This window comes from Ciona intestinalis, unplaced genomic scaffold, assembly GCF_000224145.3.
Source record: "Ciona intestinalis unplaced genomic scaffold, KH HT000094.2, whole genome shotgun sequence".
Lineage (NCBI taxonomy): Eukaryota > Metazoa > Chordata > Ascidiacea > Phlebobranchia > Cionidae > Ciona > Ciona intestinalis.
Window position 1 is genome coordinate 305,282 of NW_004190416.2, and position 26,327 is coordinate 331,608.

The 26,327-nt window shown below is 35.7% G+C and overlaps 5 protein-coding genes across 7 annotated transcripts in view; 1 reads left to right on the forward strand and 4 right to left on the reverse strand.

Moving 5' to 3' along the window:
- The window catches only part of LOC100178254 (ribonuclease H2 subunit A-like), an 11,313-nt gene extending 742 nt beyond the window's left edge, over positions 1 to 10,571 (reverse strand). Inside the window, exons 1-6 of one of the 3 annotated variants that reach the window (XM_002127429.4) lie at positions 10,272 to 10,571; positions 9,540 to 9,738; positions 9,037 to 9,175; positions 8,571 to 8,742; positions 8,147 to 8,230; positions 7,187 to 7,556 (exon numbers count right to left, since the gene is read on the reverse strand). In XM_002127429.4, the coding sequence (XP_002127465.2) occupies positions 7,399 to 7,556; positions 8,147 to 8,230; positions 8,571 to 8,742; positions 9,037 to 9,175; positions 9,540 to 9,738; positions 10,272 to 10,467 (948 nt within the window). In that variant the 5' untranslated portion in view covers positions 10,468 to 10,571 and the 3' untranslated portion in view covers positions 7,187 to 7,398. Of the gene's footprint in view, positions 1 to 7,186; positions 7,557 to 8,146; positions 8,231 to 8,570; positions 8,743 to 9,036; positions 9,176 to 9,539; positions 9,763 to 10,271 lie in introns of those variants that run through there. The other 2 variants (XM_026838499.1, XM_026838500.1) reach the window with 2 other exon arrangements.
- Positions 4,418 to 7,189, forward strand: LOC100175899. The gene is made up of 3 exons (XM_002122368.5): positions 4,418 to 5,254; positions 6,172 to 6,238; positions 6,741 to 7,189. The coding sequence occupies exons 1-3, from the start codon at positions 4,461 to 4,463 to the stop codon at positions 7,053 to 7,055; spliced, it is 1,176 nt and encodes a 391-aa protein (XP_002122404.2). The 5' UTR covers positions 4,418 to 4,460; the 3' UTR covers positions 7,056 to 7,189.
- LOC113473994 (heterogeneous nuclear ribonucleoprotein A3 homolog 2-like) lies at positions 10,416 to 11,887 on the reverse strand. Its single transcript, XM_026838497.1, has one exon. The coding sequence runs from the start codon at positions 11,804 to 11,806 to the stop codon at positions 10,727 to 10,729; it is 1,080 nt and encodes a 359-aa protein (XP_026694298.1). The 5' UTR covers positions 11,807 to 11,887; the 3' UTR covers positions 10,416 to 10,726.
- Positions 11,888 to 12,488: 601 nt separating this feature from the next.
- LOC100180627 (traB domain-containing protein) lies at positions 12,489 to 16,781 on the reverse strand. The gene is made up of 8 exons (XM_002127256.3): positions 16,483 to 16,781; positions 15,878 to 16,041; positions 15,280 to 15,420; positions 14,849 to 14,967; positions 14,234 to 14,365; positions 13,891 to 14,060; positions 13,356 to 13,464; positions 12,489 to 13,033 (listed from the first exon to the last, which is right to left on the reverse strand). Exons 1-8 carry the CDS (start codon positions 16,661 to 16,663, stop codon positions 12,889 to 12,891), a joined length of 1,161 nt encoding a protein of 386 aa, XP_002127292.1. The 5' UTR covers positions 16,664 to 16,781; the 3' UTR covers positions 12,489 to 12,888.
- A 2,446-nt stretch (positions 16,782 to 19,227) lies between these two features.
- On the reverse strand, positions 19,228 to 25,959 carry LOC100178208. The gene is made up of 12 exons (XM_009863116.3): positions 25,839 to 25,959; positions 24,959 to 25,073; positions 23,486 to 23,601; positions 22,746 to 22,850; positions 22,315 to 22,446; positions 21,866 to 21,936; positions 21,337 to 21,484; positions 20,812 to 20,960; positions 20,511 to 20,575; positions 20,202 to 20,281; positions 19,807 to 19,861; positions 19,228 to 19,688 (listed from the first exon to the last, which is right to left on the reverse strand). The coding sequence occupies exons 1-12, from the start codon at positions 25,927 to 25,929 to the stop codon at positions 19,472 to 19,474; spliced, it is 1,344 nt and encodes a 447-aa protein (XP_009861418.1). The 5' UTR covers positions 25,930 to 25,959; the 3' UTR covers positions 19,228 to 19,471.
- Between the last annotated feature and the right edge of the window lie 368 nt (positions 25,960 to 26,327).

Below are 26,327 nucleotides of genomic sequence, written 5' to 3' on the forward strand. Positions count from 1 at the left end.
TAGTAAAGATTGGTTGAGTTTGTATGGTAGTTTATTGCAGACTCTTTAAAACTCTTTAGGTAGTCAAAACAGTAGAAAAGTGTATCCAGGTACCAATGTAACCTGCCTAAGTGTACCGCCATACTTTCACTAATTAAAAGTACGTTAAGGCTCGAAACAAGCGTTATAAAGACTCGTTTTGCCGCTATATTTATTATTATTACTTTGTTTCAATGTATTTCTTGGAACATATTCTAATAATAATAACTGTTTGCTCGGTTATCTAAAAGTGTGGATATTATATGAGCATAGATACAGCGAACAGTAATGGTAAAACGAAAGACTTTATGGCGCACTAAAGGATTACTGTAATCGAAAAGACAAGTAGTTATATTAGGCAGATTGCGCATTCGTATAAGCCAGACATGGCTTTGTTTCGGTTGTTTTACACTGGTAGCACTTGTATCTATTCGTCACAACCACAATTGTTCTTACGTTCGAGAATATCTCAAGAACCATTGTGACGTACACCACATAGATAATGAGATTCTAAAACCGTATTCTAGAACGCAGTGCATTCAGGTGCAAAGTAATTTGATTGGGTATTGGTCGAGTAAAGAGGTCGCGTATAAAGGTCGATATTACTAATGAGACCTTCATTTCACGTTGCGAGTGAAAAGGGACCAATTTGGAGCATTATTGGCCGCGATATAAGCATAGGAAATTAATATAGCTTGGTTCTTTTATGCTTAACGTTGTTTTGGCCTGTTTCCGAGTCCAGTATTCATACAGTAACTTGGTTACTATTCATCAAATGTTGTTTTGGCGTAGCGTAAGTATGCTTCCAGTTAAAGATTCGCAGTCTGTTGGTAGTTTATGCGATTCTTCGACATAATTTATAGTTATCGTACACAGACCCCCCTGATTACGAGTTTATTAAACTGTCGGTGTAAAAGAGGTTACTCTATTCACCAGCACGTTACTGTTCGAAGCATCTGCTGATCATGAGTTTAGTATCCAGATAGCAACCATAGGGTATACTGTCCACCAAGTTACTATCTGAAACTTGTTCACTTATCTGTGTAAATCTGCTTTGTATAGTCAGCGTATATATTCAAATATATATTAAAATAACAAATCTTATACGCGCTTCATTACCCTCAGCATGCGACGTTGCAAAGCTATTTCGATATGAATTTATTATTGACGTTTTAAAAACCCGCGTAGGTTAACGTGCGTATCTAAAGCTTCACTTGACGTTAGTTTAGAAATACACTAAGTACTCGGTATGCATTAAAAGTATCTAAATGTACTTTGTAATAAACCATGTACCGTTGGTATATAAGCAGAAAGGGTAGGTCGTACTTTGCTTATTTGTAAGATATGCCTATTTCATATGGCTGTTTAATACAGCAGCAAGAATTTAAATTATGTTGCTGCGATTTTTAGAAAAACAGGTTATAAGCTTGTTAAAGCCTTTTAAAAGTTTTGAAATTTATTTAATTTATAAGCTATTGAATTTAGTTTTTAAAATGCTATCTGTGAGTGTTGGTTATGTAAAGATTAAATTATAACGCAACCATAATAACACATATAGATGTAGTCGTATAGTGTTTCTCAATCGCTGCCTCAGTTATTAAGGTGGTCCGTGTTTTTATTTATCTTTTTCGTATATAGATGTACTGTAAACAGCTGTTGTTAAATTGTTATGGTAGAGTTCTGGTAGGCGCCTGAAAAGACGAGGTTAAATGTCGAATACTATTCATATTATGAATTGGTACGTATATAGGTATTGTACTGTAGTAGTCACCCCTACTATGACCAAAACGATAATATTTAACGGCGAGAGCTATTTACACGATTGTAGAGACAGATACAATGTATTGTACTCTTGTATATTATGTATTGTGGTGTAATCGTCACCCTACAATTGCCAAAAACGACAAAACTTAACGGCGCCGACTATTTACATTACAGTAGCTTGAGATTTATAGTGTATTGTAGTGTTGTAGCTACAAGGCGTAAGCTTGGCAGTATAAGGAGTAACGACCTGCTGTGGTGAAAAAACTCCCATGTTGAAAAGTCAGTGGTAAAGCTGAAGTGCCTATCGTCTATTGTTCACTTGTTACTGCGAGTTAGGAGTCTAATAATACAGCAGTGGAACAGAATGGCTGTTGAAAGTACTTGGGCGAGGAGCGGTCGAGATTAACTAGACGTTCCCAGATTAAATGTAGCGAACAAGTTTGAGAGGAGGTACATATTGACGTCATTTTGAATAAATGACTTTATTTGGAATTTTTTGTCACGATGATCGAAAAAGTTAACAATTAGATAGGGAAAGGCGATAAAGACAGTTGTTATAACACGTATGTGGATAAAACAGAAGTACAAAACTTGTTCTTTAAAAGGCGTGACCTTTTTCTTGTAGTTTCGCAGCCTTTGTTGCCAAATACAGAGAGGATTTAAGTTTTGTTAAACCAGAAGTATATTGTGGGACAGTATATACGGTAAGACTGTAAATGCACCGCATTCTCAGTGTCGAGTTCTAACGCAGAGAAGATAATTAGCAATAAAACGACAGTCAGGCTATTTTGAAAACTTTCAATAAACGATATAAAAAAAGCGGAACAAAGTGGCTGCTTGTCTATGTTCAGTCTCGAGACGCGATATTTTGGCGTCGAAGTTTTGAATTATTGAATGAAGCAGTTCAGGAGTTCATAAGAATCGACAAAGGATTCGAAAAAATCATTGTTTCGTCATAAATAAATGTTTAACATACAGATTGTTGTCGGATTCTGGAGTTGTTAAAACAACAAAACTTTCACAATTGGAAATGTTTGTCTATTTAGAATTTCTATTGGTATTGTGACGTTGCCTCCAGCGGTTCTACAGCGTCAGATCAAGATTTCGGTTTCGGATAAATTTTCAATCGGTTTTGTGGCAAAGTTATTATGTTGTTTGTCAGTTTGTTTACCAGTTGTTTCTAATCATGTTATTCGTAAAGTCGCCCAGTTGGTGTAATGTACGTGCAATCAACAGCAGATAATTTAATAGGCGGAGTATTAAGGTGGACGTATATAGTACTATTGGGTATAAGATGGATACCGTTAGCACAGAATATCCCATTTTTTCTAACTGTGTTTCTAACAATTTACCGACGATCTTTCAGAGTTGTGAGGTCACGGTTATATAATTCTGTAAATATTATTTGTTTGCAACCAAATGGAATGATAAACAAAACTTTCGAAACAATTTTCAATTAAGCTAGACTCAAGATTATTTGTTTTGCTTAAAATGCAAAAGCTTATTTCAAGTTGACTTTTAAGTGCGAAACATCTGTGTTAAACTATCGTTGTTTTGCTTCAAAATACGCAAGGTTCGCAAAATCAAATTTACGATTATAAATAGAAAATTTGTTTGTCTAGCGTCCGGGTTTCGGCGAAAATTGTAAATTTTTTTGGCGTACTTATATTTTGACTCGATAATTTAATTAGTTGAAGTGAATATTGTTTAATTGGTACATGTTGCTCAATATGATGTAATTAAGCTAAGTATGGCAGCTAATTAGCTGCTCAATACAGGTGGGCAAGTATAGTGAAGTGGTTATTGGGTATTTTTGTAAGATTTTGTAAAGAGAAAGTAATTAAAGTCGATGTATATATAGGAGACCTTTGTAAAGACAGATTCAGATACGACGTGGTTTGGGGGTCGAGACATTGGCTTATATTAGCGTGGTCTTATATATGAGGGTGGGGGAAGCAGGGCACTTTTAGCCCATAATGTCCAAATATCGTGCTTTGTTTTAAACAATTAACAACGGTCTATTAGAGTCGCCAGAATACGGTTTTATAATTCTTTGAATTTTATTTGATTACCGCCAAATTGGACGAGAAAACAGAATGAAAAGGTGTCCCATCTTCCCCCACATTACTATATTTATAAATCGGAGATAGATTTTCGCGTGTTTGAACAGAGCAGACGGTTAAATTGTTCTATTCTATATGGGTGAGGTCCTATACTTTACGTCATATATAAATATGTATGGGTGAGGTCGGGAGCGCGAGACGTTCAAGAGTCTTTTGGTATTTATGTCTAAGATGACGCATTACACAAGTGCCAGTCTTGATGCGGTCAAACGTTTACGAAACCACGGTCTAATTTCCAAGTGTTTTGAACAAAGCAAACGGTTTGTACATTCTGTTCTATAAAGATGAGAAACGGCCGTTAGAAGACCTATAGGATTCAACGCATTATTTTCGTGAGGTGAATGTACAGTTCGCTGCCCCGTTTTTTTAGTGCTTTGGTTTGATATAAACGGTATATTTTATTTTGATTTCGCTACTTTATTCGAAAATATAATTGTAAAGTCTGCAATGTGGTTGACGTTCGTGGTTCGTCATTTTAATTTAAACATTTGTTTTGCTTTTTTTCAGGAATGTTATGATTGTAGTGTTGCCGAGTTAATATCTGTAATTTCCGCGATGATGCAACTGTTGGAAAAGTTGCCTGGCATCACTGTAGAAAGGTACACACTGATGGAACGAAGTTATACGTTTCATGCTGGTGACAACAGGCGATCAAAGCCTGTACCACCAAGCCAAAGCAAGCCACGCGCAAACTCGGCAAAGAGGGAGAGAAACAGAGAACTTCAGCGGGAAACGGCGATTGAAATGCCGGTTAGAATTAAACCAGCGCCCGTCCATCAACCACGGCCGAGCAGCAAACGTACAATTCGTACCGAGTTCGAGGTATATGGGAACAGACTACAAGATCCCACCAAGGCAAAAGACGAAAACGATAATTTAAAAACGGAAATGACGCAAATGCCTAAATCGATCCTGAAGCGCACGGGGTCAGGGGTCAGCACGAGGTCATCAAGGTCAATCGGTGTTTTATCTCTCGATTCTGGAATGGCGAAACTCGCGGCTTCATTATTCAACAATCGGAAATCGAATGACGTCAAGGGGAACGGTGACGTCACGAGAACAAGTGAAAAAAGAACTACTCGCGCTAAAAAGGGGCAACTGGGGAATTCCACGGACCCCAACTCCTTACCAGCTGTTGGGGGTAAACGGGGGTCAAACCTTACAGAAGGGAAACCCCCGATCGGGAATAACCCGCGGCAAATCGTGACGTCACCAAGCAAGAGCGTTAGTTTCAAACTTGAACCAGAAACGCATGAAGATGACATCATTGTTACGAAAAAGGGCGGGGCCCGGTGGGGCGTGGCATTTTCAACCAATCAGGAACGAAAGAATTTCTACGCACAAGAAAGGTATGGTTTGGTTAAAATCGTTGAACAAGAACGTTTATAATACTGATATAGATACATTACGTTTCTAAAAACAACAGGTATGGTAGGTGTCCCATCTTCCCCTACCCTTATATAACCGTTAATAAAACGGTCCGCGTTAAATTACAATAATTCGTTACGAAGTACTGTGCGGTAAGATGGGACACCTTTAGCACATAATATTCAAATATCCTGATCGTGTTTTAAACAAATAACAACGGTCTATGGGAATTGTGAGCATATACGGTTTTATAATTCTTTGAATGTTCTTTGTTTACTACCGAACGGGACGTGAGAACAAAATAAAAAGGTGTCCCATTCTCCCCGACCCTATTATATAACTGTAACCCTTATTGATTAAATAATAAAAAAATGCGTTAAATTACAATCAATCGTCTGGAATCAATCAACTTGTAATAAATACGAACCAACTCGGCGGTATAACATAAACTATCACGAGTCATCACATGTCAATACACTCAGTAGGTCACGGTCAAGCAGTATAAGCTTAACTAGCCGTAAATACAAGTAGATAATCCTATATTAACATACACATATCAACGCTACAGTTTAAGATGCGTTTTATATTTGAACCTTGGATTATATTGTAAAGGTCATAACAGAGAATAAATCAAGGACCATCTTTCCCCAACCTACTATTCTTATCACAAGTAAGAAGTCAAAACAAAACTTGTTTAGTAAAACTAAACCCAGCCACACAACAACAACAGCCATTAAAACACACAAAAAGCGAAAAAACTTCGTAAACTAAAACAGTTTTTCTACAAGTCAAATCCTCCCGCAACTACAGCACCAATTTAAACTATTTCCTAAAACAACTAATAGTAACCCTAGGTACAATTGACCAATAATAACCTTTAACTCCAATCCTTCTCCAGGTTAAACTACCCAAGTGACGGTAGATCAAGCGGTCGAAGTTATGACAAAACTAAAGGTCAAACACAGGTATGTGACGTCACGATGACGTAATTAACATGTATGACGTCGGAGTAGACCAAGTTGGACGTCACGATGACGTAATTAACATGTATGATTCGCGTACACTGATCGAATACATTTACTTATTTATTACTTATTTACTTATTTATCCTCGCATGGCCAGGCAACGACAGCCGTTATAACACGGATGTTCTGTTCCATACACCTCGGCCCCGCTTACGAATTACCACATATGTAACTTATTTATCCTCGCATGGCCAGGCAACGACAGCCGTTATAACACGGGTGTTCTGTTCCATACACCTCGGCCCCGCTTACGAATTACCACATATGTAACTTATTTATCCTTGCATGGCCGGGCAACGACAGTCGTTATAAATTTCAAACATCACCTTAAACAACCTATAAGAGACCGCTGGGTTGTAGCAATTGTTGTTAAGTGTTCCTATTGAATGTACGAAATACTAATTACGTGTTATAGCGTATGAATATGCTTTATTTGTTGCAGTATAAACTAGAACGACCACCAACTGAAGCTCACCCATCCACTGCCCTCTTGCGCCCACGTGCGGACGGAGGAATTACCGGCGTCTCAGGAATTCATTTGATGGCTGACCCTTATAGAAGGTACCTGATGGCTCGAGCTATTGACCAATCACAACGCTTTGCGGTCCGTGAAAATCCGAAACTTGCCGAAACAAAAGAAATGAGAAAAGCGACTAAAATTAGCGCACATATCGAGCCAAGTATCAGCGGGGATTCGGGGCTCGGAATCCGGCGGAGTTATGCCCAAACTCTCCCTTCTATTAAACACGGAAGATAGCATTGTTACGAAACAAAACTTATTATTGCACCATGAAGCACATATTGTGATGCAACACAGCGCCGCGATTTATAAATATATATCTGTCTAAATTGTTTTTCTTATGTTGTAACATTAAATTGCCAAAACAATCTGTGTTTTTGTCTAAATTTATTATAAAAAAGAAGAAAAAACGTGGCGGTGGTACAAGTTGTGGAGAAAACATATCAAAAAAATATCGAGACAAAAATGGCAACAAGTTTGGTATTGGTTAGCGTATTATGTAGAAGGTGGATTCTTAACAATTACCGGTAACCAGAAAAAGACAGAATATAGCATTGAATGAAATAATTTTAGGGAAAAACTAAAAATTTGTGACGCGTTTCATTTTGTTTTCTGTAAAAAACTGGTGTCGGGAATTCCCCTTCTTGGAGAAGTACGACGTGATTGGTTCGTTTGAACTTTCTTCATCATCGTCCGCCCAGTGAACCGGAACAGCTTCGTTTTCAAGCAGTTTGCTTGCTGATGAAAAATATTGCCATCATTTCCTTATAGAAGCTGATTCGATCTTATTTTTGCACTAAGCTCTGTGCAGCATGTTATGTCTGTGCTGTGATAGATCGCTATCTTTCTAGACCCAATTTCCTGTCTCTTAGCCCTACTTAACCATAATTTGAAACACAGCCAATAAAATTGGGGAAAATGATAAATCTTATAATCTTTATAGGTGAGGTCCTACAGTGTGACATTCTGACATATCACAGAGACCTGGAACTTATGCCAAAGCTGGCCTATTATTCCAACTATAGACCTTACCACACAGTAAATACAATACTATCCCGTACTAGACACCAATACAAAACTTGCAATCCACAAAACATAAATTCTGCTGTTGCTGCTGTCCGGCATAACATTATATGAAATAGACAAAACAGCTTTGCTGGTAAAACAAGTAAATTTTATTATACCAACGTTTAATTATACCCTGATGGTGTCTTACTGTATGGCAGACAAAATATTGGTATAATAAAATCTCTGTTTTTTACCAAAAGAACTAATTACTTATTTATATACCACAAAATATAAAACTTGATAAATTGAACATAACTTACTTGTTGACCAACTGAACCGAACAAAACTTGGGAATCCAAATATCCGGTCAACATTGTTACGCAACCATACCTTTGTTACAGGGTCTGCATATGAATAACATTATTGTTTTAACAGAAGATAGATACAGTTAAATAAATGTAATTTATTTTTACAAATTTAAATCACTTTGGACTTTTGAAGTATTGAAGTTTAACAAAAAATTAATTTATACATGGCCAGTCCTACAATCAGTGGCTCTGCGCTTGTATCAAAACCCAAGAACACCTGGCTCAATGCTCGGCACTGTTACAGATGGTCACTGATGAAATGTAACACCCTGTGCGCCTGGGTAATAGGCCGAATTTGGCCTAAATCTCATGTCAAATTGCATGCCAAGCTGAACAAAAAGGTACATGGTCTAGTCAATTTGAAAAGTCCTTTTACCTGCAGGGTATCCGGAGCCGTATTTTGTATCGGTGTCGGGGTTTTCCCTAAACCGCCACTCCTTAACAGCCTTATCTCGACAAACTTTCGCGCAAATACTTGCAGCGCTAACCACAGGGTATTTGGAGTCCGCTTTTTTCTCAACAGTAAATTTTATAGAGGGGAAGATTTTCTGTGGAACAAAATGTATTTGGGTGAGTATATCTCTAGCATAGGCACCAAACCTGGGGTTGCAGGGTGGGCAGACCTACCCTGCAATATTTGGCGCTGCATTAATCAGGAAACGTTATAGCAATAGTTTAGACTACAATTTAATGTGAAATTATTCTTTGGTTACATACATTTCGAAAAGTTTGTACATAAATTGAAAAGTATAAATAGGCTTTAAATAATAATAATTGCCATTGGGTTAAAAGAATAGGAAAAGTAGAGTAAAATAACTCAAGTGTAAGATAAATAAAGTCACCTTTAATTTTTCAGCGTAAGTCTGAGGTGGCCCAACTGTATCCACATAAACTTCTGTTACTTCCACACCAAGTTTTAAAGCGCTTCTTATCAAATCTATGGCAGTGTCATGCGAGATAGAGTTCAAGTTGTATTTTGATCTGACAATATACATTATGACATCATAGGTGCAAAGTTAAAAAAATCAAGGGTTGAAGACACAAGGTAACCAGGCAAAAGTTACAGCAAGCCAGCAACAGTATATAGGCCACGGAACCAAAGTTGATCAAAATGATGTCAATTCTAAGTTCTAACATCTGGTTTTTGCATGTCACATGAAAAAATGTTTTAATTAAACGTCCCACTTTTTTAAATTCCCCAATACACCCGAGGGCCCTAAAAAAATTTAAAAACAAAAGATTTTTTTCGTAATTTATTTGGTAAAAATTTAGAAGAAAAGAATTTTTACTTACAGGTTCATATATATATATAATGTTTGTCACATATCTTATATTTTGTACCAACCTTCCTAGCATAGAAGTTGAAATATAGGCAGGTGAGAGAATATGAATCATCCACCCAATGTATTCACTAGCTTTGTTGAGCGTCTCAAATAAACTTTCGCGCTGTTCTTCTTTTAATACTTTGGAATCATCACAACCGAGCCCCGCTAGTTTGTCTTTGCATGATATTGGTGTGAAGCAAGAAGCGTACACCATCGGACCTGAGTACAATTCATTCATAAAATCTACAATGAAATTTATATAATATGGAAAATAAATTTAAATACTGTTTACTGGCATATTTTGATTACAAACTTATGGCTAAAATACATTTCCGAGAAAAAACAGGCCGCTTGGTATAGTTGAACAAAATGATACAGATAACAAAATTTTGATTAAACAATTTGCTAAGTGGGCTAACTCAATTCTTAATGCCAAATCCCCTAATGTGCCGTGCTGTAGAACATTACTTTTACAGAAAATAGAAAACAATACTAACATCCTTGAACAATAAAGAATTTATAAACATGACGTTGGTAAAAATACACTTATTAGTTATTCATTTCTGTATTGGTAAACCATTAACTCCTCGTTCAAAAACATTCAAAGAATTATAAAACTGATCCTCAGGACTCCTATAGGCTGTTTTAATTGTTTAAAACATGATTAGGATTCAGGATATTTGGATATAATGGGTTGAAGTTGTCCCGCCTTCCCCCACCCTACTATAGAATATAAAGAATAAACAACTGACCAAGCACAGGCCCTCTCCCAGCTTCATCTATACCAAGACAGCAAGGTTCGGACGTCAAGAGTTTCGGAATATCAGATTTGAGCTTAAAATTCTCATCACAGTTATTTAAAAAATGCTCTATCTCCATTAATAGGTAACTTAAACCTAAATATTGTTTAAAAAATTTAAACAATATATGATTGAAATAAATCGGCATGTACAAAATTTGGCCAAATATTCACTTTTCAGAAACACACCATGCGTACGTTAACAATTACAGTTAAGTTTTCATCAGTTTTAAAACGGTAAAATTGAAACCCGATGCACCTTGTAATTTGTATGGAGAGAAAGACAAACTAGTAGATATAAAACCAAAGAAGAGAATCATAAAAATCAAATCTGTGCCAAGTTTATGCAGCTTAGACCAATGTGTAGAAACCGCTTCAAAATATTCAGGAAAAGTTTTTTTCGAAATTTCAATATTGTCCAGTTTTGCCTTCACTGTTTCCATAACTACCGTACCCACTGCCATAGTTACCGTAACCACTGTCACTAGTTTGATTTCCACCGCCGTTGCCATAGTTACCACCACCAGCACCATAACCACTGTTGCCATAACTACCACCACCGTATCCGCCGTTGCTGTAGTTACCGTACCCATCGTTGCCATAACCACCGCCGTAACCATCGTTAGCATAACCCCCCTCGTAACCGGCATTACCACGACCACCATAACCACCACCCCTGCCACCAGAGCCATAACTACCATACCCACTTCCATAGGGACCACTGGACCTCTGTCCATGCTGACCACGCATTGGACCAAAGTTACCACCATAATCATCATAGTCATCGTACCCGCCATACCCTTTACCATAACCGCCTCCATAGTCACCTCTATTCCTCCCTCTCCCTCCTCCTCTCCCACCTCCTCCTCCTCTGCTCCTAGATCCTCCAAATCTGCTCTGTCTAGTTTCCAAATCTTGCTTCGCTCTGTCCATCTCTTGCTTCGAAAGAGCTTTTTTCACCTCGCAACGAAACCCTCCGATCTCATGGATCCGTTTAGCGACTAATTTGTCCACAACGTCAAAATCGTCAAATGTTACGAACGCAAAACCTTTTGGTCGCGTTGTTTCTCTATCCAACGGAATTTCAACAGACTCAATCCTCGCGTTTCCTGTAAAAGTATTGAAATATTCTCTCAGAGCATTTTCATCACAACCTTCCTTCACGCCTCCAATAAAAATCTTCTTCACTTGAACGTGCGCTCCTGGTTTTGACGACTCTTCTCTTGAAACTGCTCTTTTTACATCAATTGTACGGGAATCTAAAGTATGAGGTCTATCATCCATACATGCGTCTGCTTCTTCTTCTGTTTCAAACGTAACGAATCCGAAACCTTTAGACCTTCCGTTATCTCTGATCACAACACAGTCTGTGACATTTCCATATTTCGAAAAATAAGCGCTCATTCCATCGTCGGTTGTATCGTGGTTAATTCCTCCAACAAACAACTTTCTAGACTGCTCTTCTTCTTTTCCAGAACCGTACGGCATCCTATTAGTTGTTTTGTGTTTAATTTAAACCCGAATTTAAAAAGTTAGTAAAATTCTATTTTTACTTTTACCAGCTAGAAAGGCACATAAAAAAACGTATAAGTTTGTTTAAAATGTTGTTATGTATTAAATGAAACCATTTCTTTCCAGTTTAAGACAAGTTCCCTTGCATTTAAGAATAGAATTTCCCTTATTTTTGTCTGTCCAACTATCTTACTACGAACACGATTTTGCGCTTGTTTTTATTTCGCACACCAACGTAAGCATAGAAATAGCATATTGCACGCGTTTTGTAACGGGGAGCAACTATGTTGGCATCCTTAATTATAAATATTAAAGCGAGGAATATTGGTGGTATAAGTACAAAATCAGTATATTATCACTCACACTTTCAGAAAGAATTCCTTAGGGCCTAGTGCTACCACACATAGTACAAGTAATATGAGTCTTCTTGCCTAAACTAAAATGCCATAGTTTTAATTCTCATAAAATAAACAGACCAGCAGTTTTTGCTCAAGCACACATATGTGTACCATGATACCAGCAGCAAGCCTTGAACTCATAATCTCTGCGTTAGAGGCGGGCATGCTAACCACTGTGCCACGCCGTCGGTCATTATGAAACTAAAAAGAGATGAACCTGCTTACATGTTCAACAGACAGGCCATAATAATCAACAGTGGTTAACTTTTACAAACACTTTTTATTGAACAAAATACTCTTTGCAAGACAACAACAAATACCTTATAACATTCAACATGTACACACAAATGATAAAATGGCAATAGGGTGGTAAAAATGGGATGTGCGCAGTTTTTCAAAATAAAACACACTTAACTAAAAGTGAATTTATTATTAGTGCAGAAAATCTCTTGCAAATCTTTAAAGCCAATATATGCAGTTCTGCCAAACCCTGGTAATATTTTTGCTTTTTATTTCTAAACATACACTTGGTTTATTAATCCCCCTTTTATACCATAGCAAACCAGTATTATTGCACAAAAAAAAACAGAACAAAATTAAAAAATTTCTCAGAAAAATATCCCAGATAAGGCACAAACAACAGAAAAAGTCAATAAGAAACTAAAAACTTGGAACAAAAGCCACTGCTGTCTGATAAAAACCTGTCCATGCAATAAATCTATACACAGAATACACAACTACACCAAGAACAGCTCCTTTGGCCGCAAACTTTAAAACTTGCTTTACTTTTGAAGGTTTTGGTATCCTAAAGGATGGAGTAGTTATGTTATATTAATTGCTACATGATAAAATAAATCTAAAACTATAACACTGAAATAGTTTAGAAACAAATTACATATGTACTACAAAGAACAAGAACAACTATGTTAAAACATAGAACAAACATGTTAAAAAAGGAAAACCATGTTATGAATAAAACAAACTGTTTAACAGATATAAAAATGCAAAAGTGTTAAAAAAGAAAGAAGGAAGTTCACACATTATTTAATAGTACATTTCAATTACTTCAGGCTCAGTTTAAATATAAAAATGTGAAATTATTTACAACTAAATTCCCACTTCCTTACTTCTGAATTTCTTTCATTTGTTCCTCGGTAATTTCTTCTTGAAACCGTTTCTGAATTCCACCAGTGTGACCGATACCTACCACACCAACTATCACAGCAGGGTGAGTGGCTGGGTGGAATAAATTTGATTAAATATTGGAAACACTGTTTTCTAAACAACAGATAAAACTATCAAATATGATTTTGACAGTGTCAACACCCCATGAAATTTACCTCTCAGCATGGCAACATAACTGCCATGCAAGCTCAATCGCTATGGCAATTTGTACGCTTGTTTTTGAGGATGCCGTCAACCAGTCATCGTACTATTAGTATTACGTATGCTTTTTATACAACTAGTATTTGCAAGCACTTACTACCTCAGCATTTTTGACAAAATAGCAAATAAAAGCAAACACTTAACTCTGAGATGAACTTCATGGTCAAATAAGGCATAAGATATGAGAAATGGGGTTAACAGGGTGTTAGTTACAGCTCAAAGAAATCTAATGTAATTTATTTATGAAATAAACGAAGGTATGAATTTTTCACTCACAATCATCAGGTAGAGTAACTCCCATCTTCATTGTCTTCTGCAAGTAACCAGTAAGGAATATATCTCTCTCAGCAACTAATGCATTCGCCATATGTGGAAATTCTACCACCATCTCTGATAAGAGCTGTTCGAACATGTCGCGTTCTTTCAATTTCTCCACATCTTCAGCACTAGAGAAATGTTTAGATTTCAAAACCAAAATTATGGATTCTTTCTAAGCAGTAGATGCAATGGGCAACCCTAACGTTACAAAGTTAGTTACCTGTTATAAAAACATTCTTCCATAGTTAACTAATAATGCCTTAACTGTTGAGAAACAATAAATAAATAAATGTCACAATACCTGATTGGTTTAAGTTCTTGCAACAGAAGGAAAGCAAACTTAATCTTCTGCCAGATTGACAGAGATGCCAACATTCTTTGCATTGTTATTTCTATCGGTCGATCGCCAAGTAATAACTGGCATCCAGGGACGCTGGTTACATAGATATCATAAATATACTTTGGCACTGCGGTCTTCTATATGGTGGTAGTTCTGGTGGTCTTTAGTAGCCATGTTAGAGCCATGTTAGATTAGCCATGTTAGAGCCATGTTAGATGACTTTGGATTTAGCCTGGACTAACTCTTTACCCAACATATCATTCATACAGTTTGAAATAAATTGTATAAAAAATTATTTGGAACAAAACAAAAAAGATTAAACCTTTTTTATTTTTTTATTTGGCTGATGTTGCTAACAGCGTAACAGGCATAATGTAATATAGAAGTAAGTTACTTCCTGGTAAAACAAAACTGGCTTTACTCCACTGATGTTTCATATGGGAGATATAAATATAAATTTAAATCATTATTAAAACCAAACCTAACAGAAACATTCAACTATTAAAATTCTCATGAAGTACTAGAAGCCGAAAGGCACAAATTCTGGGAAACCTATTTCCTGTCATGGGTTCTTACAGTTTTACTTCGCTTAAAGCAGCTCGAAATTCCCCCCCAGGAGCCATTCCTAGTTGTTTGGTTATATGAGATGACATCTGGAGCATCATGTATAAGACAAGGCCTGATATCAAACCTTTCTGTAAAAAATAAAGATTATATATAAGCCTATAACATAGGCATTCACATAAATATACATATTGTAATCCTTATAATGCCTATTGCCATATATAGTAGTGACAAACTACGAGTTAGTTGGACTTATATTTCTAAGATACAAACCTTCAATAGTTTTCATGATCACCGATCACTAGATATAAACATACTTTCTTGTTTCCATGAGTTACAAATTTTATCACTTTTTTGGAAGAATTTACTTCTTTCTCTTTTTTTGGGTAAGATTTTACTTTTTCCTACCATACTGTAACCCCCAGCCCCCACCAACAACATACTTGTTTAATGCATTTAGACAATCGTTCCATCGCGCTTTCTTCTGATATTTTGGTCAAATAATCTTCATCATAAGCAAGGACTTGGACTCGAGACGAGCATAACTCAACGACCACTGCATCTGGTTGTACCATAGATATAACCTAAAAAAAACAGGTAACATTACAATTATCATATTTTTTGTGAAAAATGCTAGAAATAACCTCAAAAAAAAAAAAAATGTTATTGATGTCATTTTTCTTTCAAAGTTGTAGAGTATGACGCTAGACAGGGACATAAAGTCTTACAACATCTAACATGCCATTCGACATGAGAATTAGGTCAGTTGGCCCATTTTCCCGACACCCAGGGTGCTACAAACCATTTAGTAACCGCTGGGTTGGGGCAATTTATAAGTAAATGCTTTGCCCAAGGACACACACGCATATCAGTATCAAGCATTGAACCCAGTGTCTCTAAGACATATACACTATTCAGTTTCTACATATTAGATCCTACTAAGTGTCTTGTCCAAGGACACATATACCTCTCCGGATCGTTATACCAAGAACACATATGCCATTCATGTTTCTCTACATTCCAGTCATCCATCACAATCACCTTTCTGACATCATCACAGCTTTCATGGCTGAAGTGAGCTGTTCCAACCAGGTAAACTTTCTCCCCGTTTGGTCCGTCTAATTCCATCACAGTACTCGGTAAGTCAAGTTCCTCAGTTTTACGATGAGTTCTTCTTATTTGGGCGGCTTGCTTGTACAGTTGAGCTGAATAAATAAATATGTTAAACCACAATGTCGTATATACAGAATTATATACAGTCACCCACAAATTTACATGGTAGTAACTTATAATCGAGCACAAGGTGCATAAAACAGAACATCCATTTTATAAATATTGTTGTTTCCTTGCAATGTGGGGATTAATAAGTGAACAAAACACTAAACAGTCAGCACAATTAGAAAAGATCACAACATACATGACACTCTTATTTATCTCCATTTATATTTATCTGAATAAAAAATTCAAATTAAAAAACTCTTAACTTGTGAGCGGGCATGAGGTTTATGAAAAGGTAACACCCGTGTTACAACGACTGTCATTTTCCGGCCAAGCGAAGATAAAGTTATACTCATTCAAATAATACAATGAAAAGAAAGGATTTTACAACAAAAAGACAACTACAATAAAAAATAACATTAACCAACCTCTCCTTTCAGCGACTTCTTCAGTTTCCTCTTCGTCCTCATCTATCCAATCGTCATCGTCGTTGTCGTCATCACCGTCGCCTTCGTCTTCTTCTTCAACTAAAGTCTCCAACGGTTCTTCCGGGTGGGAGTCAACAAAATCTTGAATCTCTTCGTTCGTTGCGGATTCCTGGTTTTCCATTCTCGTGTATTGGTAAAAACTTCTAGCTCTTAAAAATATTCCACTATTAAACAAAGATAATACTTAATTTCCGTTAAAAATCGAAGGATAAATGGAATAAATAAAAGATGAACCACTCAAAACTGTTGCCTAAATAAATATACAAAGTAAGCGTATACACATGTTTTAACAACCGCGAGATGGCGATATTGCCAAGTTTTTTTTAACGGGGATCAATAATTAAGTTTCCTAGGAAAGTCTAACAAAACCATTCTCTATAAAACAAGCCATATTATTGTAGAAAATTAAATGCACATTTTACCGATTAATATTCCTGTAAATAGCCTATACTTTGTGAATTGGGTTAAGTATTCCGACCGTGTTAAAATACCTTAACGGAAGCAAATAATTAAGTTTCTACATCAATCTTTAGTTAAGTTAGTTAACAATATACTTAAGCATAGCGATAAGCATGTTTATATGTTAAATACAAGGGATGTCGTCTGCAGGTGAACCAGATTTAATTAAAGGTAAGACGCATATTTTAATTTATTAATTAACAGTGCCAATAAGCTGTTTCGCCACATTCGTCGTTCGTTACTTGACTTATTATCACCTTCTATTTCGTTGGCAAGCTAACTCATGCTAATAATACGGAAGTAGGCTACTATTACGCACCATAAAAGCTTCACACACTGATTACCCGCTTGGTTGCGACCTAATATGAGTGTAATTTTGTGAGTGGTTAAATTTTGTTGCTATTTTTGGAATGGGTGCGATTTTAGACAATCTATAGCGTACCACTAAAGATTGGAGCAAATGCAGTAACGTGTCGTGCCAAAGGAAACATACGGCCACATTATTGACCGAAACGAGCTTCGAACCGGTTACCCTCCGGTAAGAACACAATCCCCCTACCCACCGTACTACGTCGTGCGGCTACTATGTTCAAAGCTATAGTAGCCTTTCTGTTCTTGTGCATGAAAATGGTATACGTTACCATAATAGAAGTCACCAATAAAAGTTTTGTTTACTTAAACAGACCCGACCACGGCTTCGGCAGAAACGAGTTCTTTAAACAAATGGATGCTTTCAAACATGTTTTCAATCACCATTATATCGACGCTCTGGCTTGTTTTCCTGCTCGCAATTATTTATATTTGGAAGAAAAAATCCGTGAAATAAATGCCCCATAACTGTATTATTTGATCTACAAATTCATCTATATACGTGGTTTTTACATAAGCCGAAAAGGAATCATAAAACCTACACGTAAACATTACCGGCGTTTTAAAGATTCTATTTTAAGCGTTTAGTTTCTTCTGGTGACGCAATCCTAAACTAAAGCAAGACTCTATGTTATCACTTTTTGCACGTGCAACGTTAGTTCCTTAGTCTTTCACCGGAAGTGTTCTATAGTTACGTAACAAAGATGCTTATTATACGTGAACAACATGTTTAGTTCGGTGGGGAAAGATGGGACACCTTTTCGTTCTATTTTCTGTCCCATTTGGTAGTAAACAAAAACCATTCACTGAATTTTAAAACTCCTTGGGGGCTATCCTCGGGGCTCCCATAAACCGGCCGATGTTAAATGTTTAAAACACGATCAGGATATTTGGATTAAATAGGATATAATTGCTAAAGATGGCCCGTCTTCCCCCATCCCACCATATATATTCCTACGTATTTTTGTAAATAAAGATATGATGACTCACTGTAGTGATTTCTTCCCTCAAACACAATATTTGTATAATTCTAATTATAACCCAGTACAAAGACGAACACTGGACGTGATTCCCCATTTCCAGGTCACCATATGTCGGTAGTGCAAAGAACATACAATGTCCATTTTAAAAATAGAAACACTGTTTCTGCTAAAATTAATAAATAGGATCTTTAAATATCGGGATATTTTTCTCCTAAATAGAATAAATGTATCGTTACGTAAATTCAACGCAAAATCACAAATTCGAACGTTACCCGTATACTTTTACAGTAACATCCTTGCTTTTCATGGTTGAGGAAAACAACAAGCTGCGTTGTAAGCTAATTGTAAAACTGAACACATTAAAATTCATAGCAGCTCTAAGCTAAAGCTACCATAGTATACTCACTTCAGTATACTATGAAGCTATACCGTAAAGTGAAAAATAAAGGATTTTCTGACTTTCAGTAAAAAGTAATGTAAAGTACGGCGGAAGTAAAATTTGATACATTTTCTTAACTACACGCTATACTCCGGCCATATATTCGAGTTTTTGCTGTCTTAAATAGAAGTTTCGCGATAATAGCCAATGTTTTAGTTGAGAAATCCAATTTACCGTTGTTTCAGGGAAATTTTAACGCCCGAAATTTAAATAATTATTGCGCCAAAATGGCGTCTTATATCAAACATAATGTTTGATTTAATATGTATTAGTGTTTGTGCAAGAAACAACAAATAAACAAAAACAACAGAATAGGACAACAAAAAGGGTCCCGTTATGAGTCCCAAACTTTCAGGTTATAATGGTAACTACAAATAGCTTTAGGAATTTCAAAATGTGGTTTTGATATGGCTAAAACTATTGGTAAAAATCTTATTTGCAACAGCATAGCTTATTTATATTGCCAAATGAAATTTTAATATTAGTGTGTGGGTGTTGGGTAATTAGTCAACTCTGGCTTAAGTTCCAGTTACATGTCTTGTTGTTGTACCTCATCCTTGTAGAAGAAAACAATAAGAAAGAATAAAGAAAGTGTAAGAAGATATAATAACAACATTAAACAGTAGATTGCAGTGTTATTGATAATATATTAAACAACAGTAGCTTGGTTATTATGACATCACTGAGGCGAGTATCCGTTAACAATATCATTTGTTTGGCGAGCAGGTTCACCAACACTCACAGATTCTCTTGTCTCCTTGTTTTGGTAACCCACAATTTGTATATAAGAGTTTGGACGTTTCTCAGGATGCAAACATTGCTCATTATCATGCTGTTGTGTCGTTGTTACATCATCGATGACATCTTTTAAAACAGTGACATCATCAGAAGAGTTCCTGAAAAAAAAATTTTTTTAAATAATTTAAATAAGAATATATTTCGAACGAAAACGTCTATTTCAAAAAAGTACATTAAAGTGGTTAAACAAATATTTTAATTTATATTAATATTTACCGAGTTGTGACATCACAATTGGTTATTGTTTCTACTTGACAAACATCTGGAAGTTCTAGTAAAAAAAAATAAATGAAATTAAATCCGATTCTAAGATGCTTTGCGGTACAGTGCTTCTAAGTGCTAATACAGTAGGGTGGGAGAAAGCGGGCACCTTTAGCACATAATATCTAAACATCCTAATTGTTTTTTTAAACAATTAACAACGGTCTGTGGGAACCGTGATGATACGGTTTTATAATTCTTTGAATGTTTTTTTGTTTACTATCAAATGGAACGATAGAATTAAATAAAAAGGTGTCCCACCTTCCACCTTACTATATGTTTAAATAATGTTGAGTTGTTTAAATTAAGGCGTCGATTTTGTTTCTACTTTTTACACTCAAAAGTCTTACCTCGAATTAAACCAGTAGGAAACGGATCGGCTTCTTCCTCAGTGGTGGGGACAAAGAAATGTCCTTTAATTGTTTTTTCTCTACAACAAATGAATAAATGGCTTAGTTACCATTGATTGGCAGGTCAACAGCAGTAGTTGAAGGTTATAACATGGGTGTTCTGTTTCCTATATCTCGATACATTAAAGGAATGTTACAGTCGTTCTTTCTAACTTATTTATAATTGTGTTACAGGGCAACAACAGTTAGTATAACACAGGTGTTGTCAGTTATGTAATTAATACAAACAAAGAGTCATTGTTAACTCACAATAAAGGAGTGTCATCACTTTCATTACCAGCTTGAATATGATTTAGTTCATCACATATTTCCTTCTGTGAACACATAATGGTGAAAGAGTCGTTATAACACTTGTGTTCTGTTCATAAACCTTGAGCAAATTATTAGTTACAAAAATTTGCAACAAAAAGATCATAGGTCACAGTCTATAACAAGACAGTTATAATATTGTGGCTATAAAATACAAATATTAAATTAGTATTAAAAGCCATACATTAGTAGGTCTTAAAAATCTTAATTTATTTTAAAAATTTAAATAATAAAAGATTACCAAAAACTCTGGTACATCCTTGTGCACAAAAGCAGTAAAACTTTTTCTTAGATCGAAAATCAACCATGCACAAACAACAATTAAAACTGTTGTAAAAATAGTAACGCCAACACCAATAATTAAGATGAGATCTGAATGGGTGTGTTTTTCTGTTAAACAGATAAAGCTTTTATTAGGTTTGCAAAACAGTATTAATATGACTCATCAGAACATCTATATTATAAGTCGCAGTTAGCATGAAATGTATAAATACACCATGTGTGTCTGGTGTATAAGACACCTCCAAGGTGTTTGGAAAGACACCTAAATATAACTTGTTTTATCCTCGCATGGCCAGAAAACGGCAGTCGTTATAACACAGGTGTTCTGTTTCATACACCTCGTGCCAGCTTACGAGTAACCATATATGTTAATTTGTGGGTGAAAGGGGGATTTTTTTTCCTTTTTTTATGTATGTCTAATAATTTCGACAACCCATTGGTGGCCACTTAGTTGGAGCAGATGCTTAACAACATACCAACCCACCTGCCTCAGTGGTAACATTAACAAAAGCTGATTCAGTGTAGTGGGAATATCCATTGGGTTTGTATTTTACTTTAATACAATATTTTGTGCTTGGTTGTAACTTCTCCACATTAATCAATGTAGATTGTGTTGAAGCATCATCATTTGACTGGTAACATAAATGTTAGTTTACCTTTAAATATGGACTTAAAATATGTTTAAATACACAACGTTTCTTATACTCATAAAACAATGATATTAAAGTATGGCAACTTGTAATATCGGTTAAATATTCGTTTTTCATCAAAAACATTGGGTGCACACTTTCTTGGGAGTTTTGGGAGCATTTTTAAGTAGCCTAAGGGATATTAGTACTCTGCAGTCAAGCTTCAAATATGACAAACTGCCCTATAAGTTAGGACTAAACATTATTCAATAAAAAGATAAGCTGCGTCATATTAAACTTTGTTGGTACCGTTAATCTTAACAACCAGTAATCAAGTAATTTCCTAAAAAATATTTGTACAAAATAATACATAACTCAAACTACCTTAGGATAAGTGTCCTTAACTGTGTTGATGGTGTTGTTCTCGGGAGTGTCTTTGTTGCACAAGTTTTTACCTTAAACAAACAAACATTTAAAAATGGTTTATTACCTACTACCCTAAGACACTTATGTTATAACTTGACAGTGAGCATGAGGTGTATAAATACACCATGTGTGTCTGATGTATAAGAAGACACCCATGTTATAACTTGACAGTGAGCATGAGGTGTATGAATACAGTGTGTGTGTCTGGTGTATAAGACACCCATGTTATAACTCGACAGTGAGCATGAGGTGTATAAATACACCATGGGTGTCTGGTGTATAAGAAGACACCTATGTTATAACTCGAAAGTAAGCATGAGGTGCATGAATCCACCATGTGTGGCTGTTGTAAACGAACATATTCTACTCTTTAATGTAAACTAAAGCAACTAGATAATACAACTAACCTGGCAAGGGTATGATATTTGCTTCATAATATATTTTTTTAATAGATGACTGCGGAAATGGAAAAGTTAGAGCCACGTTAACACTTTCTTTTCGTATGTTCGTCACTTTAAGCTTTGGTGGACTAAATGAACCTGTGACCAAACAAACAGTTTTAAATAAAAATAATAGTTGCTATTAGTACAAATATTGTAAATATATATACACTTGGAAAGTTAGTAGTGTATATATTTGGACCTAAAATATCATGTATTTAAGGTCAAAAACCATAGTATAAACTTTTCCTCAGCTTAGTAAACTTATGAAAAAAGTGTTAGGGTGATAACGTGATAAGCCAATGCTGATTAAAATCCGTGTTCTGATGGAGTGCTACAGTGTAACATCTCACTCACTTAGAATAAAAGTTACATTGTAAAAAAATACTTTTACTTACTATCGCCTTTGACATAAATTTCTGGTGTAAACTTGTATTTAGTTTGAATATCTTTTGTAAAGTTTCCTTGAGGTCTATGAAGAATGGCAGCAACTCTAAAATTCCCTATAATATAAACTTTATTTATCACTTGGAACACATTCGCTAATATAAGATTATTCAAAACAACAAAAAGAAGGAAATTTTGAAACAAAACAACAATCGTTAAAAAACACCTTCAACAAAAAAAAACTAATATGCAAAAAGCAAACAGCTTAGGTATCTGAATTAAATTACATATATAGTACAATAGATTTTCTACTTATTTCTTCAAAAATTGTGGCAAAGATCATGTTTTTTAAAGAACGTAAAGAAGGGAATAAACAGCAAAACAAAAGTTAAAACAGGCTATGGGTAAAAGTAAGGAAAAGAGTCTCAGTTAAAAATACGTGGTTGTTGCACTCAACAATGAGCGTTGGTCCGAGTAACCCCATCACTTTTAAACCTTATGGTAAACTTACAAGCAACATATATTTCCATTTAAAATACTATATTGGGTGCTAGTGAGGAATCTCTCCCCCCCTTATTTGCTAACCACTAACCCCCAAGCCCTAGGTTAGGTGTTGATGGTTAGTGGTTATAGGGGTAAGTGGTTAGCAAATAAGGTGGGGGGGGGGAGGTTCTTCACTAGCACCCAATATTAATGATAACCTAATTAAAACAACGAAATCAGTCAAAAAACGACAGTCGTCAAAACAAACCTTTAAATTCTGGAGTTACCGATGGCGAACAATAATGCTGATTGTCTCTCCGTATTACATCACAATCTCTGATAGCCCATATGTTTTCTTTTTGACGATTTCCACACGGTGCTACACTGTAAAACAATGTTTTGGGTTCTTTATATAATTTCTAGCTGATGTGTTTTTGTCTGTACTTTAAAAACCTACAATAAAATCCATACTACGATAAACGGAACATTTCTGTATTTTATATAATTGCTGGGTGGTGTATTTTGGTGTTTGGTTTTTGGTGAAAGTTGGTGTTTGGGTTCACACGATTACTAATGTTTATATTGAAAACTACTTTTATACGAAGTAAAACACGCTTTGTAAAGTCTGAACATGCAGATAGCAGATAATGAGTTTTGTCTTTTTGGCGCCAAAAGTATAATTACAACGGTTGAAGCTGCTTTTAAATTTTAAACTTATTTTTCGGGGTTAAACAAATCAATGTAATTTATTTATTATCCTTACGTGACGATGCAACTACAGTCGTTGTAACACGACTGTTGTGTTTCATACACCTTGTGTCTACGAGTTACCACGTATGTAACTTCGTGACTGATCAATATATTTAGCACGATTTTATTTGTAATTATACATAGCTGACGAGTTAGATAACCCCTAAGAAACCACTGGTTTGACCGTTTACACGCCAAATATGGCACCAGTTTGGAAGTATGCTAACTACGAAACCACTTTCATACAAACGGTGTCATTTGGCAAACATTAAATATTTGGATTAAGTTTCGTGGAACCAGGTGGTCCGTATAAAGGACTGCGTAGGCGATTTGTTTGTGTAGGTCACTTATAAATAGCGGCATACTAAAGGTTTAAGACTCTAAATTATTGTACTTTGTTTTAGAGTACTATGGTTAGAGTATGAACAATGTACGAGTGACCACATGCGCAAAAACAAGTGCTTGGCAATTTAGCATTTTCCTTCTTTAGGGGCCACGACAAGGGGGAAGGGACTGGAATTTATGGCCTTATCCATTGAAAATTTAGTATTTTCGTACATTTTACAGCTAAATGGTCTTTTATTAAAACGGGAGAGGTCCGAATGCGAGGCTAGCTATGGTACTTGTGTTTATAGGCCAGTGTTTGTCCATTTCCCCACGCCAAGAGGATGTATTGACTTTTGTCGAGAGAACGTAACTGTCTTTATTACTGTGTGGCAATTTTGATTTTACGACCACAGTTATAACGTACTGTGGCTGTATTGTATTTTGAACGAATCGTTGTTGTTAATAATTCTCTAATAACAATGTTAACCACGTATCAGTGACCAATGGATTGGAGCAAATACCACCAGTGTTGTGCGGCGAACCCGAAATCTCACAGTTAAAACCTGGGCAACCCATTAGTTACCATTGGGTACAAAACATTGCGTTAAGTGTCTTGCAAAAAGACACACAAACCCACAGTGGTAGCAGTGACGAAGTATCTCACCAGGTATAGACTTTGTATGTGTAATTATAGCCCTTCCACCTCGTCCTCGGACTCCAATACAACGTAACTTTAAGGTCCATAATTTCGTACATTAAATTCTTCGGGCCCTTAAATACTAAAACAAAAATTAAATTACAAGTCATAATAACATTTGGTTAGCGTTAACCTTAATGCGCATTATATTTAGAAGGGTGGGGAAGATTGGACATTTTTTTATTTTCTCGTCCTATGTGGTAGTAAACAAAGAAAAAACAATAAAAGAACTATAAATCCGAAAAAGACCGCTGTTAATTGTTTAAAACGCGATCAGGATATTTAGATATTATGTGCTAAAGGTGTCCCGTTTTCCCCACTCCACTATAACTTTTATTTCATTAGTAATAAAGCTTGCGACAACGTACACAACCAAAATAAGTAACAATTAAACAACATTTGTTATAACACGCTTATGGTAAAATAGAGGTTATAAAATATATAAGGCGTAACCCGGCCAACAGTACGGCGATAAGATATATAGTTATACGTGAACGTGTGCATAAAGACACGACCCGTACAATGTATGGACTTGTTAATACCACAAAACTTTTAAACTGCAACTAATCATATGAACAGAAAGTAAAATGAATTATACGTCGTTTTAGACTCTAATAAATCACAGAATAGTTCAACCCTATATGTTTATGAATGAATGAATGAATGAATGAATGAATGAATGAACCACTTATTTAACAAAAATATTACCAGTTTAGCTTGATAGTTTACAACCAGCAAAACGACAAATATTTTCGTTCCCACTCAAATGGTGAAAATGTAAAATAAACGCCAACTGAAATTGTGTCATAACCATGGCTCGTTATGTTTGTATTTAAAACCCTCTTACCTCTTCCATCCACGCGAAAATCCCTTTGGTGAACGGTGATCACTGATATTACTGACGCTAGGACGCTCAGGATAACCCAGTTACTTACCATTATGGATATAAGTCTACACTCTATAGCTATAAGTCTATAGGGGGGTTGGTATTTGTTAAAACATGATTGGGAAACATGGGGTATTATGTGCTAACGGTTTCCATCTTACCCCAAATACTACTGTGAGGGAAGATGGGACACCTTTAGCACATAACATCCAAATGTTCTGATCGTGTTTTGTACAATTAAAAAAGGGCTATAAAATTTGTGGGAACACGATTTTATTCTTTGAAAGTTTTTTGTTTACTACCAAAAGGGACGGTCAAAAAGACTAAAAAGGTGTCCCATCTCCCCCACACTCTTTATAACTATGACTATAAGAACGTTGTTATTTTTTACAAACACGATTAGGAAATATATGAGATATTGAGTACTTATAGCATCTATTACCCCAACAG